The following is a 22,072-nucleotide window of genomic DNA, read 5'->3' on the forward strand; positions in this document are numbered from 1 at the left end:
TTGCGTCCGTAGCCAAATAGAAAGGCTGAGAAAAGTCCGGATATATTAGCAATGGCTCTGTTATAAGGGCCGCTTTCAGCTTCTCAAAAGCAGACTGAGTTGATTCGTCCCACTTAAATGCGGTGTCCTTTTTTGTCAGTTCAGTTAATGGCCTGGCCATCTTTGCATAGTCCTTAATAAACTTTCTATAGAATCCAGTCATTCCGAAGAATCTTCTCACCTGTTTTAGATTCCTAGCAGCCAAGCAGTTCTTGATAGATGAAATATTTTTAGGATCAGGTTGGACACCTTCTGAGCTGACTCTGTGGCCAAGGTTGGTAATTTCCTGTTTTAGGAAGTCACATTTGGATGGTTTTAGCTTTAGATCATACTGTTGCAAGCGCTGGAACACGAGTTGTAATCTCTCTAAATTTTGGAGAAAGGTTTCACTTGCGATTATGATGTCATCTAGATAACAGAAGATGGACTGAGTTTTGAGGCCTTGCAGTACGATCGTCATGGCCCTCACGAAACTAGCAGAGGCCCCTTTTAATCCAAACGATAATTTTTCGCATTCATACAATCCCTGGCCCGTTGTAAAAGCGGTTTTATGCTTATCAGCAAGATGTACTGGGATCTGCCAGAATCCAGGCTGGAGGTCAAGCAAAGAGAAGAAACGGGCTTTTCCCAGAAGGTCAAGTATTTCCAAAATTAGTGGAAGCGGAAAGCAATCTGTGACCGGTTCAGAGTTCAGTTTCCGAAAATCAATACACATTCTCATTGAGTTCTCTTTTTTTAACCATAACAATCAGGGCACTGTAGGGTGAAGTATTCGGAGAAATTATGCCTGCGTCCAACAACTCATCAATCTGTTGGTCAACCTCATTTCGCAAAGAATATGGCGTTCTATATGCTCGTTGTGACACTGGAGTACCATCTGTAAGCTTTATTCTATGATATAGAACTGTACAATGACCTAACTGAGATGGAGATGTGGCAAAAATGTCCCGATATTCATGTAGCAATTTAGATAGTTCCTGTCGTTGATGAGCCAGTCAAATGATTTAGCTTGAAGTCTTTAATAGTCACTGAGACAGCTTTTTATTATTATCTTGTTTACCTGCAAAATTAACCTCATTCGTTTTTAATACATTCTATGATAGCAATACCCATGCATTTTGGAAGATGTAATGGTTCATCAGAAACGTTGCCACTAAACAGACACCCTCTTGTCCTGAGACACCTGGTCTAATGAAGACCTAACAGCTAAGTCATTCCTGCCTAGATTATTATTTGGCTCTACGATTACTGATTGCCCTGGGAGAACCTTAGAATTATACTGAACAGTTGGTATGGATTCAGTATTAGGTGGGATGATATGCTTAGTAGTTAGTTTTCCTACAGTGGGTTTGGTGTCACCAAAAATTTTCTCCCTAACTCCATTTCTCTCATGCAAATACCAAGTGGTAAAGATTTTAAAATTTTCTTCCCAGAATCTATGACAAAAGAATGACGACGCAAAATGTCCGAACCCAGAACAATTTCATATCTAGGGCTTAAGGTATCCGAGGCCACGAGAACATGTTCTGTAAATGTTTTTCATCTAATGCTAAATTTACTGTAATTTTCGATTGCAGAGGCACGACATTTCCCCCAATCCCACAAACAGTAACATCAGGCGGTCTTTGTTTCAGACTTATCATTTTTAATTTTGTGAAAAACATCAGCGCTAATTAAAGTTACTGAAGCCCCACTACCAACTAAAAATATTGTTGGATACCTTGAATATGACCTGCCACTAAGGGTAACTCTGTATCATTTTCAGCTGTATAAATCCCATGTTCTGCCTACTATACTTACTATTTTTCTGAATCTACTTGAAGGATTTTGGTTGTCAACTCAATTTTCGGTTAAATTGCCTGTCTGAAGCAACTCCCATATGATTAATCTGTCTACGATTGACTATGCTAGGTTGTCTGTATTCAATATTCCCCCATATAACATTCCTCTAGGTCTAGGATAATATGTGTTCTTTAACTAACAAAATTTGAAGCAGTCCAAAAAAATTTTGTCCGTTACCTTACGTACCGCAATCCTCTATTCTATCACTCAGTGTATTATGAATCGCTGTGTGATTACTTTCATCTGAGGCCTCTGTGCACTAGAAGAGTTACTGCTGACATCGCCCCTTCTAGCCAGAGTAATCACTGGAATTTATGCAGCATCTGATATCCTGAGTAAAATAAACTTCAATGCTCCCTGTAGACAAGTCAGGAACCTTACACCGTTTTGCCTTGACTCTGCCAACACGGACTTTATGAAGTTCAGTCCACTGAACAGAATCAGCAAATCAGCAAATGACTCTCTCATTGACTTTGACACTCCAATCACTAATGAACTCCATCCACAAGTTTGCCTCTTCTCTTGAACTGCAAAGTGACTAGCTCACATCTAATTATTGTAGCTTATTATTTGTTATATATTTTTCTATTCTCTAACGGATTAATTATTACTTGTTTTACCGGTAATTTAACTTAATACAATCCTCTTTTGTACATATGCTTTTATTGTTTGATTCTATATCAATGTTTATCATCCTGTTGGATTTCATATTATTGTTATTATGTTTATTGATCTGATCTCAGATACACTGTTAATGGTTACCTGTTGTGTATCTTGCTATTAATAAAATAAAATAAAATAAAAATTATATTATTTTGAAAGCGATTTCTTACTCTGTTATTAAAGGACGGCCTAACTTGTGGAGCACTAGTGTAGATATTTCTGGCTACTGTTTGTCGCCAATAGCCTTGCCGATAAGCAGGCTCTTGACTCAGGGTAAAGATATGTGGTCTCCCGCAACATTTTCACTCCTCTCTCTGTTTATATTTCTTCCTAATGGCCCCAACTCCCTACTCTGTCTACCGTAATTTGATCTCTCTTGGTCGCGCGCAGCTCCTCTGTTTGTAAACAATATGCTATGCGGAGTGCACTCAGCACTTGGCTTCACAGTGGTATCTCACACATTAGACAGATAACTCTGCTTGTACTGATTTTGTCTGATTTCTTGCAACTGCTGGTCAGTTCCCACTGCGAAGTGCTGAAATTGTTGGAAAGGGTGGACAAGTTTCTCTCTAAGTTATGTAAATTTGTGTTGTTCCTTGATAATGCTTTTAGCGAATGTTGTAACAAATTAATTTGTTCTTGAACCGGAATTAACACTTGTTTGTGAGCAGTGTCAGCCAAATTTATAGTAACGTGTTTAGTTTGAGTTAATTTTTCGTTCTGTTCCTCACGAATCACAATTTCTAATGTGTGTTGATAGGTGGCTGGATTTTGGCTAAGAACCAAACATTTCAATCTAGGATTTAATCCGTTCAAAAATTGTGCTAATAATGTCTGATCTTTTAAGTATTTCTGGCGTTTCATTCTCAGTTTAAAAGCTATCCTAACAAATTGTTTAAACGGGTGCCAAACTGAATGACCATTTCGGATGGATCCTTCGCTTTGTAGGATTTTTATAACCCACCAAAATTTGAAACAAAAATAAAATTCAAACAAAGTTACTATATAGAGAAAGGTAAGATTTACAAAAATTTCCTCGGCAGTGAGCAGTAACTTTTACTTCTCTTCTGTTTACCTTCAAACAAAAATAAACATATACAGTATATTTATATTATTAATTTTATTTATGTCTATATTCTCAAGCCAAAATATATGTAGCTAACTGCTTTTTTAAAAAGTTGATACTTTTTGCTCAGCATTATTAAACAACTATAATGGTAGTAATATTGATATTGAATTATACCTAAATAAAAGTAGTACAATATAATTCTCTCTGCCAAGATCTCGAAAACACCACCGTCCATTTCATCTTTTTACTTATTACTCTTGTAAACTTAATTTGTATTAATAAGTTTCTCATCACTGCTCAAAGCCATCCTGGGCACACAGGTACCATGTTACCCCCCCCCCCCCCCACACACACACAACACACTCTCTCTCTCTTTTTCTTTTACTTTTGCTTGCTTACTTTCTTAAGCTTCCCTATTTGTCCGACTTTCTTTTTCCGCCTACGCAAGCTCTAGGGTGTGGCCGTAACAGAAGTAGCTGGACTAGGCATCACCATACTTTTATTGGCTTAGTGTAGTTAGGTTATTTTTACCTTCTTCATTTGGTTGGTCATCTCATTATACTTAACATATTCGCTTTTACATATCTACCTGCCTGGTATCTACTTCTGCTTTCGTCTAGTGATTTTCAATAGGACAAGCCTCACATACCCTCAAGATGCAGAACGAGAAGCGAGAAGGCTATTTCTCCTCTCCATCTCGCAGTTTGGGCTTTAGCATTGTGATATCATCAAGTAATTAGATAATTAATTACTTGACGCCAGAGTTACCTCCTAATCAACCTAAACTCTACTATCTTAGTGATCGGATGTGAGGTTTTGCAGAGAATAAGAAACTTCCATAATACAAAAACATAACAAAGTTTAATATAAAGGAAAATAAATCTTACATATTTTAGTCTTTCCACTAATGTGAACTCATTAGAACATTACAATAATAATAAGAATATGACTTCTATTAGTTTTCATTCTCAAACAAAGTTACAAGTTACAAGATTGATAGGAATATGACTTCTATTAGTTTTCATTCTTAAACAAAGTTACAACATTACAATAATAATACGTGGCTAGAAAGAAACCATCTTTTCATTATCATTCTTACCACCGTTTCATACTATACCTTCTCAACCTACCAGTCTAATGTATTGCCTGAGCTTGAATAGTTATTGCTCCTCGATTCTCCATTATTTCCGTAGCGACTCTGCACGATTTCCTCAGCAGGGAGTGGCGACTTCTTCCTTCGCTCTAGATTCTCATTCTCCTCTATCTCCGATCTTCCTTCGTTGTCTTGGTTTCAGCCCTCTTCCTTGCTCTTCTCTCTCTCTCTCTCGGCCCACGTGAACCCGCTTTCATACCCCTAGTTCTCCGTCCTGTTTTCTTTAAACCTTTCTCTAATCGGAGGACTCCATGTCCTCGGATGTTCGGACTCTACGTCATGGAACACTTGGTCAAAGGGGTAACCATCATCCCTTTATTACGCCATGCACCGAACATTCTGGCAACACGTGTAACCACTCTTCGCTTATTCCTTTTTAGGAAATGAAGAGTCTGTAGTTTGTATCTACACCGAATTTACGAGGTTGAGTGGAGGAGAGGAATCTTCGATGTCCGTTCACACGAGTATCTGTCTCTCACCTCCCCCCTTCGTTGCCCTACTTTGCATCACAAGTTAAGCACTAATAGAGTCATAATAGAGCAAGCTTATCTGCGAAAAGATCTAAACCTCCCAAGGACTTCCTAATTCATTTCACAAATTTACGTGGTCTCAATTCTAATCTCAATGATGTCCATTTCCACTTGCAGTCTTCCAAACCCCATGTACTTTTTCTGACTGAATCTCAGTTATCGGTTGATTCAACTACTGCTCATCTCAGATGTCCAAATTATTTGCTGTATGATTCCTTTCGCCTCAAAGGTGGTACTTGTGCATATGTCCGTTCTGATATTCCCTGTCAGAGACTTGGCAATTTGGAATCTCCTCTCTTTGATCTTCTCTGGCTTAAAATCTCTCTACCTCATTGTGTAAAATTCATCTGTTGTCTATACCGTTCTCCCAACTCCACTAATCACTTGCAGCTCTTTGACTTCCTCTCTTTGCAACTTGACTTTCTCCAGTCCAACTTTCCTAACAGTGAGGTAATTTTCCTTGGTGATTTTAACGTTCACAACTCCAGCTGGCTTCCGTTTTCTAGTCACACCGACCCAGCAGGTCGAGATGCTGAGGCTTTTGCAATTACTAATGACCTAGCACAGATTGTTCATTTACCTAAAAGAATACCAGACAATCCTAATCATACAGCCAATACGCTTGATCTTTTTCTCACAAACAACCCTTCTAAGTACAAGATTGAAGTGAGAGGTCCTTTAGGCACTTCAGATCACAACTTGGTGATTGCCTCTTCTCCAATGGAACCTTTATCTCATGGCTATTCCCAAAATGGGATGACCTGCGAGACTTCTTTTCTTCATTTCCTTGGTCTGATTACTGTTTCAAAACTTCTGATGTCAACGTTTGCTCAGATCGTGTCAGTGAAATTATTCTTGTAGGAATGGAATCCTTTATCCCACACTCCACTTTAAAATCTCGTCCTTTATCTAAACCTTGGTTTTCCAATAAATGTGCTAAGGCTGTCCAAGAGAAGAACGTTGCATATCGTAATTGGCTTGTTTCTAATTCTTCAGTTTCATTTTCTGCCTACACCAAAGCTCGCAACAATTGTAAAGCAGTTATTAGCATTAGTAGAGGCATATGATGCAAGAAAGCAAGCTTATTCAGCATCAGCCAAAAAAAAAAAAAAAAAAAAAAACCACTTCCACTTCACCCCTCTGTTCGTTCAAAATACCTGTCCAGCTGAGCCTTAAACTTATTTAGGCTATCAACCTCCACCACAAGGGATGGAAGTCTGTTCCACCAACCAACCACCCGCTGGCTAAAGGCAAATTTCCGCACGTCTATCCTACATCTGTCTTTCCTCAATTTGAATTTATGCCCTCTCAGGTGATTATTCTGAGCTAGAGGAAGAATCCCATCAGCATTGAGCATGCTTAAACCATTCAAGGCTTTATACACCTCTATCAGATCACCTCGCTGGTGCCTAGTCTCCAGACACTGTAATTTGCAAAACTTAAGCCTTTCTTCGTAAGAGCACCCCTTTGTTCCATTCACTAATCTTGTTGCCCTTCTCTGTACTCATTCCAGCAGCTCTACATCCTTCTTGAAATGAGGCCTCCAGACCTGTATACAGTATTCTAGGTGTGGCCTGACCATCGCCTTATACAATGGAATAAGCGATGGAAGTCTATTCCACAAACCAACTTCCCGCTGGCTAAAGGCGAATTTCCGCACATCTATCCGACATCTGTCCTTCCTCAATTTGAATTTATGCCCTCTCAGGTGATTATTCTGAGCAAGAGGAAGAATCCCATCGGCATTGAGCATGCTCAAGCCATTCAAAGCCTTGTACACCTCTATCAGATCACCTCGGCGATGCCTAGTCTCCAGGCTCTGTAATTTGCAAAACTTAAGCCTTTCTTCGTAAGAGCAACCCTTTGTTCCATTCACTAATCTTGTTGCCCTTCTCTGTACTCGTTCCAGCAGCTCTACATCCTTCTTGAAATGAGGCCTCCAGACCTGTATACAGTACTCAAGGTGTGGCCTGACCAATGCCTTATACAAGGGAATAATCACATCTCTGTCCCTGCTAGAAAAATTCCTGTATATCATTGACAAGACACCATGAGCTACTCTTGCAGCTCGTCTGCACTGCTCAGTGAACTTCATATCTGCCTGCACAATTACTCCCAGGTCCTTTTCATTCTCTACCACTGCCAGCGTAGTACCACAGAGTTGATACGTTATTAATCAGTCCAAACTAGAGTTTGAACAGGCTAAGAGTAGAAAACTTGCTTCTTGCCCTAATGGTAGCCGAGCATTCTGGTCTCTTGCCAAAGCTATTGGCCGCAACTTTTGCCCATCTCTGCTCCCACCTCTGTCCAAACCAGATGGTTCTCTTGTCATTCAGCCAAGGATAAAGCTGACCTGCTAGCATCCCATTTTTCTTTGAGCTCATGTATTAATGATCTTGGTAAAACACCTCACACCATTCCTAACACGCTCCATTCAATGCCTCCTGTGGGTGGTCTTCCGTCAAAAGGATATCAGAAGGATTTTGATGAATCTTGGTGCTAAGAAAGCTCCATGTCCTGATGGTATTTCTCCACTTGTTCTCAAAACCTGTGCTACTGAACTTACTCCTATTCTTTGCCGCCTTTTTTCACTTTCTTATTCCAGAGGTGTTTTTCCTTCTGCTTGGAAATTTGGTCATATCCAGCCAGTTCCTAAAAAGGGTGACAAATCCCTCCCATCCAATTATCGTCCCATTGCAATTACTTCTACTCTTTCTAAAGTAATGGAGAAATCAATTAACCGCCAACTCTTAAACTACCTAGAAACCTTCCATCTGATCAACGATCGCCAGTACGGATTCCGTCAGTGTCGATCCACTGGTGATATTCTGGCTTATGTTACCCATTTATGGACTAATTCAATGGAAAGGTTCGGTGAAACACCAAGTAGTTGCTCTTGACATCTCAAAGGCTGTTGATCGTGTTTGGCATAAAGGTCTTCTAAACAAGCTTCCATCTTATGGTTTGCCAACTGTTTTTAGTAATTGGTTATCCAGTTTTCTCTCTGATCGCTCACTGAGGGTGATGGTAGATCTCTCTGTCTTCTAACTTCTCCACTAATGCCGGTGTCCCCCAAGGTTCAGTTCTTTTCCCCATTCTTTTCCTCTTGTATATCAATGACCTTCTTCCATTGACCGGAAATCCTATCCATAGTTTTGCCAATGATAGCACATTGAATTCAACTTTCCATTTTGAGAAACCTTGTCCAGCTCAATCAGCTTCAAGTTCTCGAAAATCTGCTGCTAATTCCTTAAATGTCGATCTTCAGGTAATTCTCCAGTGGGGCAAAGACAACTTAGTTGATTTCAACCCTTCTAAAACTCAATCTTGTCTTATATCTCGCAAAAAGGATTCTTCTGCTCCTATGCTTAACTTTAGTGACACTCCGATTTCTAGGCAAAATGATATATCTCTTTTGGGGATTACCCTGACTTCTAATCTCTCTTGGCACAAGCACATTACAAATATTGCTTCCTCTGCATCTAAAAAACTTGGTTTTCTCTTTCGCTCTCGGCGTTACTTTTCCCCCAAACAGCTGCTCACTCTGTATAAATCGCAAATCTGCCCTGCCATGGAATATTGTTCCCACATCTGGGGTGGTGCCCCCAAAACCTCTCTCAGGCTTCTTGATTCCATTCAGAAGAGGGCAGTTAGGTTAATTAATGATTCATCTCTAACAGAGTCTCTCCACTCGCTGTCTCATAGACGCACTGTTTCTGCTGCATGCCTCTTCTACAGATACTTCCATGGGCACTGTTCTTCTGAATTGGCTTCTATAATTCCCGCTCTCTCTCTTTCAAAACAGTCCGAACACGTGCCGCCACCAGCCAACATCCATTTACTGTCTAACTTCAAACCCACAGAACCAACTTTTCATCTTCCTCATTTATTCATTCAACTGCCATTTTCTGGAACAACCTTCCTTCATACGTATTTCCTTTATTTGTGTTCAGCTCCTTGTTTTTATGATGTATTTGTATTTCTTTTTGCATTTGTAATCTGTATTTTGTAGCCTTTTGTATGTGTTCGCTATATTTTGTAGCCATTTGAATTTGTACCTATGTTATCTATATGTGAACCCCTGGCGCTCGTCGCCGTGATGGGATATTGTGCTGTAATTCTACTTCACAATAAAGATTTATTTAATTTTAATCTACAGAAGTTCAAGTCCAATATCAACAAATATCTTCTTTCGTCTTCTCAACCTCCAACCCAAGCATGGTACTAAGTACTATAGGTTATAATACCTCTCGTGTTTGGGGTTCTCATAAAAAAAAAAAAAAAAAAAAGCACATCTTTCCGGTGTTTATAGAATTCTAACTTGTAAGTGGCTACCTGATATAGCTGTTGCCGACCAACAACTGTAGGCTTCTATAGACTTTTACATAGGCTTTCCCATTAACACACAGTTGCGGTGGCTAATTTCGCCATCTTCTTTAGAGAAGAAAAACACACTCAAGGTTAAGGATATCAATCTGCTTTAATACTCGGTTTTTGTAATTCTAAAATTATTGTTATACCGCAGTTTTAGATGATTACTAGGGAAAACATAAGAGATTAAAATTATTACTCTTACAGTAAGTTTAGAGGAAAGGGCGGAATTAGCACTGCAACATAATACTCTCAATTTCGGTGTACATTTCTTCAACCTCTTCATTATCATGGCTCGATGTTGGCTATTAACTAATTACAGAGCTTCAAGCTCAATATTTTGTTTAATATAAAAGTTTTAATATAACACAATTCAATACAATTTAAACAAACAAATATTTCAGCAACTTAGCCTCTAAGTAAAATCAGGTCTTAAAGATTCTGCTTCCATCAGTCTTAGTGAGAAGAGTTAGTTTCATTACCTACTTGAATTGAGGTACGTCTTCTAAAAACAGCTGCAACTTAATTATTAAAATAAGTAAATAGCTGTCTCTCCATTTTTTTTTTTTTTTTTTTTTTGGTAGTTGTTGCCGCATAGGCTTCTGTGGCCATAATGCACCTTCCAAGGTTTTTGCAGTACTTTGATCCAAGCCCGAGGCGGGAATCGAACCTGCGACCTTTGGGTTGCCAGGCAGGCACTTTACCAGCCTGGTCGGTCCGTCTCTCCGTGAAAATGGTTTAAAGCCTTCCTTTATCTGGGCAAGATGTCACACCCATAATGTTTTTCTTTATATTCTTTTTTGTATAATACATAAATCCAGACAGTAAAACTTTATACTGAACTGGCAGTCTACCAGATATAATTTGCAAGGCCTCTGTTGAGACAGTTTGGCAAGCACGCGTAATACTAAGCAGGGCAAATCTTTGTGCCTGTAATAAATATTTATTAATAACTACCTTATTAATTCGATGCACTCATGCTCCAGAGGTGTAAGTTATGATCTGGACAAATAGGCATTGATAAAGTAAATTTAGGGCATGGCTTTTAATGCCCCAGTCCTTGCTTACAACCTGCCGGAGCTTGGCATAAAGTGTCCTAACTTTTGTCTTTAAATATTTTGCATATTCCATGAAGAACAATCGTTCATTAAGAATTAGGCCAAAGTATTTTGTCAATCTAATGTACTGAACTGAATTGCCCAGGAGCCTCACAGTCGGTGCTCTGTTCATACTTAAAACAGCCTTTCAGCAACATCTGGGACTGTCTTGTCACGAGATATCTGCAGCTTATAGAGTCTGATCCAGTTTTCCAATTCAGTTAGAATTTCTTCAGATATTTTCTCTAATATAGAACAAGAATTACCAAATAGTAAAATTGCTAAATCATCAGCATATGCAATCTTTTTTATTCCTTCTTTCTTCTGAAGTAAGAACTCATCAAGGACTATATTCCATGCAAAGGATCTGATAACCGAGCCCTGAGGACAACCTCTTTGTACTACTTTCTCAAATTTTGTATACATAGTTTCTACACTCACTTTCGTATCATTAAAATAGTCTCTAAATACTTTATATAACATAACTGAGCACTCTCTTATACGAGCAAGGATGCCATCTCACCACAACCTATCAAATCTGTTGGATTCTAGCACATTCTGGTATTTTTGGCAATGAACTGGCTGATAAAGCTGCAAAAAATCCAACTGCTTTAGACTTAACTAATATCCCTGTTCCGCCATCAGATTATGCATTAACTATTCAAGCTGCATGCTTCTCAGAATGGTGAACAATATGGCACTCTCAAACAAATAATAAATTCTTTCAATTTAAACATGATCCGAAAATTTTGTGCTCCAATATCTGTACATCAAGATGAGAAGTAGTCCTTTCAAGGGCAAGAATAGGTCATATCCATATGACCCATCCTTATTTACTCAGAGGAGACGATCCACCACAATGTCCACATTGTTATATAAATCTGACTGTTAAACACATTCTCACTGACTGCCCCCTACTGTAGACAAGACATAGGGTGACCATATTTTTTTTAGAGAAACTAGGACATTCCCATTTTTAAAAAGAGGACAAAACTAGGACATTTTAAACTTTTTTATTAACAAAAAATTATGAAAAAAGTTATATGATTTATTGATAAAATAGAAATTTCTTCTGATAAAATAAAACAGACATTCTTTTAAAAATACACTTAATACTTTTAAAAAATTAATATTTTCTAAGATTTTTGCCTGTTTAGTTATTTGATCTTAAAATTCTTGGCATTTCTTTTTCATATTATGTGTAGTAAACAATAAGCTTTTATTTACTTCAAACTGTAACAGGTTTCTTCCCTTTTGGTCATTGAATGTTCATCAATGAAGACTGAATATAGAAGTAACAAATACTATAATTTTTAATAATTCAGAACTTAATTCTAAAGTTTGACAAAAAAACATTCCTTATGCAGTAGTTCATCAATTTCTTATTTTTTCCATGAATTTTATACCATGAAATTAATGAACAGCCTTGAAGAATGGATAGGGTGACTATATATTTTTTATGAAAACTAGGATAGCAGAGGAAGAAATTAATTTTAGGAAGAATACAAAAATAGGACTATAAATTTTTTTATTGCAAAAGATAAAAAACAGAAAATAGTGGCAAAATAAAATACATCTTGTTGACATAAAAATTAAATAGGTATTCTTTTAAAAAAAAACATTTAATAATTAATTGAAATTAATATTTACTTGAAGATAAAATTTCTGCTAAAACTTTTGGTTCATTAATTATGTGATTGTAAAATTCTTCACATGTCATTTGCATATTATATATAGTAAATAATATTCCTTTAACAGCTTCAATTTTTAATTGGTTTCTTTCCTTTGTCCATTGACTATTTATCAATGAAAATGCACGTTCAACCTTTGCATTGTGGCCAAATACACAAAAGATGAATTGTACCATTTTTAGTAACTCTGAAGTTTTACATTGTTTATAAAACATCACCCACTTCTCATTTGCAGTTAATGTATTCCATTTCTCATTTTCTTGTTGTGTTTCCAAGAATAACTTTAAATTATGCCATTGATCAAACAGTTTTACATCATCGACTGTGACTCCCTTCTCACAAAGATATTCTAAGCAGAAATGAACATTGTCCCAAGAAGGAATTTCTGCCAAATTGATCCATTCTAAGATTTGAAACTCATCTAATGGTTTTAACCATGATTCAATATATTTTAAAGTACGGCTATACAAATTCTCAATTTGAACTCTAAACTGTGTGACCTCATTTTCCTTACCCTTTTCTGTTGCAATTTTTAGTATTGAGCACACTTTTAACGGAAGGAATTTATTGGTTTTCCTCTCCTTGAGCAAATGAAAAACAAGCTTAAGGATTTTCCGCACTTCAATTATTGAAATACAGTCTCTTTCAATATGTTTTATATTTTCTTGAAAGACTGACATGAATGAATGAGCGAATGAAAGGTACGCCTCATTCATATCATCTTCAAAAAATGTTTGCAATATTGCTGGTGAATCTTCTAGCGAAAGAAAATAGGATTTAAACCCTTCATAAAGTTCTAAAATGCGATTTATGGCTGGAAAGAGAGAGAGAGAGATAACCATCGCGTTTTAGTATAGTATAAAGGTTGCTTATACTCTGTCTCTACAAAATTGCAAAAGTCCTTTAGTAATTCAACTCTCACAGTATAAATAGAGAAATGATTGTAGATTACCCTAACCAGCATTTCTATATTGACTGGTAGCCCATCAAAACTATAATGTACAGTATTATTTAAAATGTGTGCTGGACAACCAATCCCAATTAATTTATCATTAAGTTTTTCTTTTAGTTTAAAATACACATTATTTCTTCCAGCTCTTTTGACACCACCGAAGTTAATATTACAGTTATCACCAGAAAAAGAGATACATTTAGTTATAATGTTCTTTTTGGTTAAAACATCACATATCATATTTGCAATTGTGTGTGATTGCTCATTGGGTTGATTAATTATATCTAATAATTTACATTTAGTTCCACCGTTTTGATAGTCAAAGTACTGAATTAAAATTGGGAATATTTTTAGTGAACCATGATTGCTAGCATCTGTTGAAATGCTTATATATGGTATGTTCTTTAAATTATTCATTACAAGATCAATTGTATGTGGTCCAAAAATATTATTTATGATTGCCTCAGCCTTAGTCCTGCCACACAACATTTTTTTACAAATATGTGAATCAGGAAACATTCTTTTCATTAGCGGACTCCAACAATCCAGTGAGCAGTATGATTGGTGATGCATTACTGTATGATATGCTGCGACGCCTTGAGAAGCTCTAATGAGTTTAACATCCTTGTTAGGTACAATAAAATTTTCCAAAACATTTGATGAAGCCGATGCACATCTGGTGTTACGTTTATGTTTTTCAGTGTTCAGATGTTCTTTCAAATCAAGTTTTCCTTTATTTGCAACAGAAATAACACTATTGCAAATGATACAGATTACATCATGTTTAGTTTTACCTTTCTTGAATGAAGGATGTTCTTGAAGCATTTCATTAGTTACTATGCACTTCCTTTTTCCCATGTTTTTGCAGCAATACTGCATACCATACATTGCTTTGCTTTGAAAAACAGTAGCAACTACTTGCCAGGGACAAAAACATAAAACGATACTTTAATATTATCGATGTTTCTGCTGTGATAGTGCGTACTGTGGCACTTTTCTGTTATAGCCACCGTAACTTCTGCGCTATCTATTGGTGGCCGCATAAGCTATAATGCTCTCCATTGACGTAGATACAGCACGTGTGGTCTGTGATATTTAATGAAAACCCGACGATAGACCAGCAGTCACGGTGGATATAACAGAAAAGTACCCGTACTGTATGTACCATAATTTGTTTGGGTATCATTCACATTCTTATAAGTGATGCTTAAATGAATACAGAGGGTGTAAAAATTTAAAGTGAATGTAAATCTCGAGTTGTAAATAGAAAAACTAGGACAAACGAGGACAAATTTTAAAAACCCGCGAGGATGTCCGAGGACACCTTAAAAAAGAGGACATGTCCTCGGAAACCTGGATGTATGGTCACCCTAACAAGACAGAACTTCAACCCTGCTATCTGGTAAATCTTGATAAACCAATAACTCTAGAGAATCTCATTGGGGACAAGGCAAATATTTGCAAATTTTTCAACTTTCTGAATCAAATTGGAGTTTTTAATCATTTCTGATTTTTTGAAAATTTCTCATTTCCTTATATTAAAAATGAATAGGCGCATTATAGCTATAGTAGCTGATGCACCATTAAACTCCCATAACAACAACAACCTGTTAAAGGTATCCTTGAAATATATAAAAATTCCTAGCACATACTGATCCCCACAACCCTCCACTGCCTGAATCAAGTTATATACGGCATCCTCTGTTCCATAACCTTTTTTGAAACCAAATTGGTTTTCAGAGGACATAGCCTTCATGTTATAACTAATCATTAAGAAATTGATACACAATCATTCATAAGTCTTTCCCAGTACAGATAGCAGAGCAATGGGGCGATATGAACCAGTTTCATTTAAAAGTTTGTCAGCTCCTTTCAAAATCAACTTCACCTGCACCTCCTTCCAGGCCTGTGGGAAGACACCCTCCTCCAAACACTTGTTATACATATCTAAATATATTCTTGGCATAAGTTTATAAGACTTCTTAGGGACATGAACTTCAATTTTATCAGGGCCCCCGTGACCAGCCTGTCTTTGCACAGTCTACAGCCCTGGCAACTTCTTCCAAAGTAAATATTTCTTCTCTGCTTACCGTATTATATATAGCATTTTCTTGCTTCATAACAAGTTGCTCTGGTGTGTCCATAGCATTTATATCCCCCAGAAAGAGATTATTCAAGACCATGCTCACGGAATCAGCCCAATTTAAGGTAGCATTATTTTCATACCTATAGTACAAGAAACATTTGGTTAAGTACTTCTTGTTAGTCAAAATTTTAAACATGGAGCTCCATGGATCTCAAGATCCTTGCTCCTCAACAAAAATTTTCCAACTACTTATCTTGCACCAACACCAACATATAACTTCCTGTGCTGCCTGTACAAATTGCCATAGCAGTTTACAAGCTCTAAATCACCTAACCTCCTGCATCTTAAATATTTTCTTCTTAAACTTGTAGTCTCTTTATGCATTCGAGTTAATTCTTCATTCCACCAGAAAAACAGGTCTTGTTACAAAACACTTTTTCTTCATGGACACTTTACATGATTTTATTAATATATCAGTTGAAGTCTTTACATATTCATGAGTTCAATTTAAGCCAGTCAACACAAGATATTAAGTCTAAGTATTTTTCATTAAATTTACTCAGCATAGCATTTTTAACAAGAAATCTGGTGTGTCCTTAGCATTTATATCCCCTGGAAAGAGATTATATCATGCACGTCTCGAATTTCAACTTGTGCACGTGTCTTGAAGGAGATGCTGTGAGGGGGTCACTGGTCATATAACCCTCTAGCACTTTCGAATTCCTAATATTATTCTTAACTGCACCAGTAGCTATAGTTAAGTCTATATATGACTGCCCATGCACTTTTGAATAAGCGGGCGGATGTCCTTCTTCATTAATCATTTCCATTGTGGAAGTGGAAAGAAAATGCTCCAGTAACATTCCTCTGTCATCAGATACATCGCTGCCCCACAACGGAGATTTAGGATTAGAGTCTAAAGCAACCACCACATCACAAGAGCCAAATGCCTGCTGCAGTCTCTCAAGATATTCCACGTAAGGATCCATTTCTTCAGAATATCAACAATACATTGTCACAAGATATACTCTGCCAAAGCTGTCAATTATTTCACAACATATAATGTTCTTGCTACAAAATGTCATTACCCTTCTAACAACTAACTCTTGAGAGTGTACAATAATGGCAACTATTGGCTTATCTCCTTCTGATATTATCCTCTAACTTGTCCTCTAATATTCTCTAACTTGTCCACAGACTACATAAGGCTCCTGCAAGAGGGCAACCGTGAAGAGAACATCACAGGTGGAGATATAGTTATCATGGGTGACCTGAACACAAAAGTTGGAGTGGAGAGACAAGGACTAGAATACGTTATTGGTCTGCATGACTGGGGACCTAGGAATGGTGATGGTGACAGACTATTGAATTTCTGTTTACGGAACAGCTTGGTCATAGGAAACACCTGGTTCAAGAAGAAAAAGAGTCAAAAAGTGACAAGATATGGTTGGGATGATCAACAGGAATCCCTCCTTGACTATATACTCGTGGATAAAGAGCGACACAGAAGACTAGTGGACGTCAAGGTCATTCCTTGTGTGTGTCCTTGGATAGCGATCACAGGTTAGTCGTAGGAATTGTAAGATTCCCTAAATAGAAGAGGATCAAAATAACAAGAGAGAGAAAATTGTGGGTATGGAAGTTGAAAGAAGAAGAAAAAGGGGCGATGTTCAGGGAAGATTTCAAGAAGGTTGTACCTAAGTCAGTGGTGAACAGCATGGAATCAAAATGGAAAGTATTCAAAGACTGTATAGTAGGACTGACATTTTCTCAGATATGCCTAACAAGCTGTACTTGCTACCTGGGAGTCTAAAACGCTGATGAAATTGATATTCGGGTAACACTCAAATCAAGTGAACCCAATTTCGGCAAAGACCGGATGGTCCGTGACAGCCAAATCCTCTGCTTGCACGTTCACGATGGTGGTCTGTTAGTAATTCTGGGTATAACTTCCTTGCACAAGTACATGGTGGGTGACCCAGGTGTGAACCAACATAAGCAAGAGTCGAGGTGTGGCGCCCACACCACATGGAGGAATGCCGCTCCTCTATGTTACCAGGCAGTATTAGGTGGCAGATGACCCTCATCAACCAGTGCATTACCACCACTTTTCTTATTGGAGCCTTGAAGTGGTGTACCCATTTTTAGTCTCTAGAGCTAAGTTCCAGTCAACCATTCCTTATCTCTTCCATCATGCAGTATGATTGATGACTTTTGAGGTTATGATGAACATCGTGACAAGATCCATTATTCATTACATTTCGAGGGTATATATCTATAAAACGGTGTTCTCCGGCCAGCCGCTAGTTAGTACACTGGACCGAACCTATTGGTAACTCTCTAGGAGACTTCTATATCATGTTGCTACCTCTACTCTGCCAGATAGTGACTAGAGGGAGTCCGAGTAGTGTGTATGCGTGGGGGCATTGTCAAGGCCATGTTATGTCAAGGATCTGGGTATATTTTTACCATGTGTACGCCATATCCAAAAATTTCATTACTTCATACAGAATGCCAAACCCCCCCCCCCCCCCCCACATACACTTTTTCTTACTATCGAATAACCACAATTTGTCAAACTAATAGAGCAAGCTTATCTGCGAAAAGATCTAAACCTTCCAAACACTTCCTAATTCATTTCACAAATATACGTGGTCTCAATTCTAATCTCAACGATGTCCATTTCCTCTTGCAGTCTGCCAAACCCTATGTACTTTTTCTGACAGAATCTCAGTTAATGGTTGATTCAACTACTGCTCATCTCAGATACTCAAATTATTCACTGTATGATTCCTTTCGCCTCAAAGGTGGTAATTGTGCCTATGTCCGGTCTGATATTCTCTGTCAGAGACTTGGTAATTTGGAATCTCCTCTCTTCAATCTTCTCTGGCTTAAAATCTCTCTACCTCATGGTGTCAAATTCATCTGCTGTCTCTTCCATTTTGCCAACTCCACCAATCATTTGGAGCTCTTTGACTTCCTCTCTTTGCAACTTGATTTTCTCCAGTCCAACTTTCCTAACAGTGAGGTAATTTTCCTTGGTGATTTTAATGTTCACAACTCCAGCTGGCTTCCGTTTTCTAGTCATACCGACCCAGCTGGTCGAGATTCTGAGGCTTTTGCAATTACTAATGACCTTGCACAGATTGTTCACCTACAAGAATACTGGACAGTCCTAATCATACAGCCAACACGCTTGATCTTTTTCTATCAAACAACCCTTCTAACTACACGGTTGAAGTGAGAGGTCCTTTAGGCACTTCAGATCACAACTTGGTAATTGTCTCTTCCGTAATGGAGCCTTTATCTCACACTATTCCCAGGCTCGTGTTGTGTGGCATTACAAGAATGCAAAATGAGATGACCTGTGAGATTTCTTTTCCTTGGTCGGATTACTGTTTCAAAACTTTTGATGTCAACGTTTGCTCAGATTGTGTCAATGAAATTATTCTTGCAGGAATGGAATCACTTATCCCACATCCACTTTAAAATCTCGTACTTTATCGAAACCTTTGTTTTCCAATAAATGTGCTAAAGCTGTTCAAGAGAAGAATGTTGCATATCGTAATTGGCTTGTTTCTAATTCTTCTGTTTCATTTTCTGCCTACACCAAACCCCACAACATTTGTAACGCAATTATTAATCAGTCCACACTAGAGTTTGAACAGGCTAAGAGTAGAAAACTTGCTTCTTGCCCTAATGGTAGCCGAGCATTCTGGTCTCTTGCCAAAGCTGTTGGCCGCAACTTTTGCCCTGCTCCAACCAATCTCTCCCTCCAATCTCTGCTCCAACCTCTGTCCAAACCAGATGGTTGTTTTGTCACTTCAGCGAAGGATAAAGCTGACCTTCTAGCATCCCATTTTTCTTCCAACTCATGTATTAATGATCTTGGTAAAACACCTCCCACCATTTCCAACACGCTCCATTCAATGCCTTCTGTGGTCTTCCGTTAAAAGAATGTCAGAACGATTTTGACGAATCTGGAAAGCTCCTGGTCCCGATGGAATTTCTCCACTTGTTCTCAAAACCTGTGCTCCTGAACTTACTCCTATTCTTTGCCACCTTTTTTCACTTTCCTATTCCAGAGGTGTTTTTCCTTCTGCTTGGAAATTGCTCATATTCAGCCAGGAGGAATTTGTCACCTAAAAAGGTGACAAATTCCTCCATCCAGTTATCACCCAATTGCAATTACTTCTACTCTTTTTAAAGTAATGGAGAAATAAATTAACTGCCAACTCTTAAACTACCTAGAAACCTTCCTTCTAATCAATGATTGCCAGTATGGTTTTCATCAGTGTCGATCCACTGCTGATATTCTGGCTTATGTTACTCATTTAGGGACAAATTCAATGGAAAAGTTCGGTGAAACACAAGCAGTTGACATCTCATATGCTTTCGATCGTGTTTGGCATAAAGGTATTCTAAACAAGCTACCATCTTATAGTTTGCCAGCTGCTTTTTGTAATTGGTTATCCAGTTTTCTCTCTGATCGCTCACTGAGGGTGATGGTAGATGGGCTCTCTGTCTTCTAACATCTCCACTAAAGCCAATGTCCTCCCAAGGTTGAGTTCTTTCCCCCACTCTTTTCCTCTTGTACATTAATGACCTTCTTCCATTGACTGGAAATCCTATCCATAGTTTTGCCGATGATAGCACATTGCATTCCACTTTGAATTTTGAGAAACCTTGCTCTGCTCAATCAGCTTCAACTTCTCGAAGGTCTGCTACCAATTCCTGAAATGCCAATCTTCGGGTAATTGTCCATTGTGGCAAAGACAACTTAGTTGATTTAAACCCTTCTAAAACTCAGTGTTGTGTTATCTTTCGCAAAAAAGGAATCTCTGCTGCTATACTTATCTTTGGTGACACTCCGATTTCTAGGCAAAATGATATATCTCTTTTGGGGCATTACCCTGACTTCTAATCTCTCTTGGCACAAGCACATTACAAATATTGCTTCCACTGCATCTAAAAAACTTGGTTTTCTCTTTCACTCTCTGCGTTACTTTCTTCCAAATAGCTGTTTACTCTGTACAAATTGCAAATTCGTCCTACCATGGAATAGTGGAATATTGTTCCCACATGTGGGGTGGTGCCCCCCAAAACCTCTCTCAGGCTTCTAGATTCCATTCAGAAGAGGGCAGTTAGGTTAACTAATGACTCCTCTTTAACAGTCTGTCCACTCGCTGTCTCATAGACGTACTGTTTCTGCTGCATGTCTCTTCTACAGATACTTCCATGGGCCCTGTTCTTCTGAATTGGCTTCTATAATTCCCGCTCTCTCTTTCAAAACAGTCCGAACACGTGCAGCCACCAGCCAACATGCATTTACTGTCCAACTTCAAACTCACAGAACCAACGTTTCATTTTCCTTGTTTATTCATTCAACTGCCGTTTTCTGGACAACCTTCCTTCATACGTATTTCGTGAAAATTACAGTCTACAGAAGTTCAAGTCCATTATCAACAAATATCTTCTTTCGTCTTGTGAACCTCCAACCCAAGCATGGTACTAAGTACTATAGGTTCTAATACCTCTCGTGTTTGGGGTTTACATAATAAAAAAAAAAAAAAAAAAAGTGTTCAACCTGCTCAATCCATTCAAAGCCTTATACACCTTAATCAGATCAGCTTGTAAGTGCCTACTCTCTAGGCATTGTAATTTGCAGAACTTAAGCCTTTCTTCATTAGAGCAACCCTTTGATTCCCTCACCAATCTTGTTGCCCTTTGTATCATTCTAGCAACTCTATATCCTTCCTAAAATGATGCATCAAGACCTGTACAACATTGAAGAACACTGAACAATTACCTTAACAACGTTGAACAATTAACTTTAAATCCGTTTATTCGAAGCTTAACATTTTATGGTAGTTAGTCGTTCCCAACATCCAGTTGATTAATTGCTTATACTATACTTAGCTAACAGATTCCTACTACAATGCTATGTATTGCACTATGTAGTTTTACATTATACTTTATGCTATTAAGTTCAAAATATACGTAATGCTATTCCGTATTGACAAGTTCAAGTTTCGAACGGTACAAGTTTTACCGATACTGAGTAATAACCCATAAAATCTCTTTCTAAGTTCAAAATTAACTAAGTATCGTAACTAAGAATATAAAGCAACTTCTTGAACATAAATTAATATGCAAATTTAGTCAAAATGGTAAAAATTTAAGAAAAACTTCTCAATTAGCTGAAGCCGTGAAAACTTCGCTCACACTAATCTAATCTCATTCCCTCCTTTTAATGTTTTATATTGATTTGTATCTTTTTATTGTATACCATATGGAATGCAGACAATTTTCTTAGCAAAATTGTAATGTAATATGTTTCATTTTTTAAATATATAACATTATCTTTTCTTCTTTTGAAGGATCATAATTATGGTGCACCACCTCCTCCCACACCTCCACAATCACCATCCCTGAAACTAAATGCTGCAACAGATGAGGAGACTAGTTTTTCTGTCATCTCAACTTCCACAAATAATGATGAAGAGGGACAAGAACAAAGTATTACTCGCTGTGTTTGGTATGTGTTTTTCAGTTTACTTATCCTAAGCTTTTGAAGCT

At 37.8% G+C, this 22,072-nt stretch overlaps 1 protein-coding gene across 3 annotated transcripts in view; it reads left to right on the forward strand.

Annotated features, from left to right (window-relative positions):
- Positions 1-22,072, forward strand: part of LOC150090468 (uncharacterized) — a 678,730-nt gene that overhangs the window by 127,987 nt on the left and 528,671 nt on the right. For all 3 annotated transcript variants that reach the window (XM_090389911.1, XM_090389910.1, XM_090389909.1), the window contains exon 4: positions 21,874-22,031. In XM_090389911.1, the coding sequence (XP_090246037.1) occupies positions 21,874-22,031 (158 nt within the window). The remainder of the gene's footprint in view (positions 1-21,873; positions 22,032-22,072) is intronic.

The sequence above is a fragment of the Mastigoproctus giganteus genome, chromosome 2 (assembly GCF_048544385.1).
Source record: "Mastigoproctus giganteus isolate SK-2022 chromosome 2, ASM4854438v1, whole genome shotgun sequence".
NCBI classification, from domain to species: Eukaryota; Metazoa; Arthropoda; class Arachnida; order Uropygi; family Thelyphonidae; genus Mastigoproctus; species Mastigoproctus giganteus.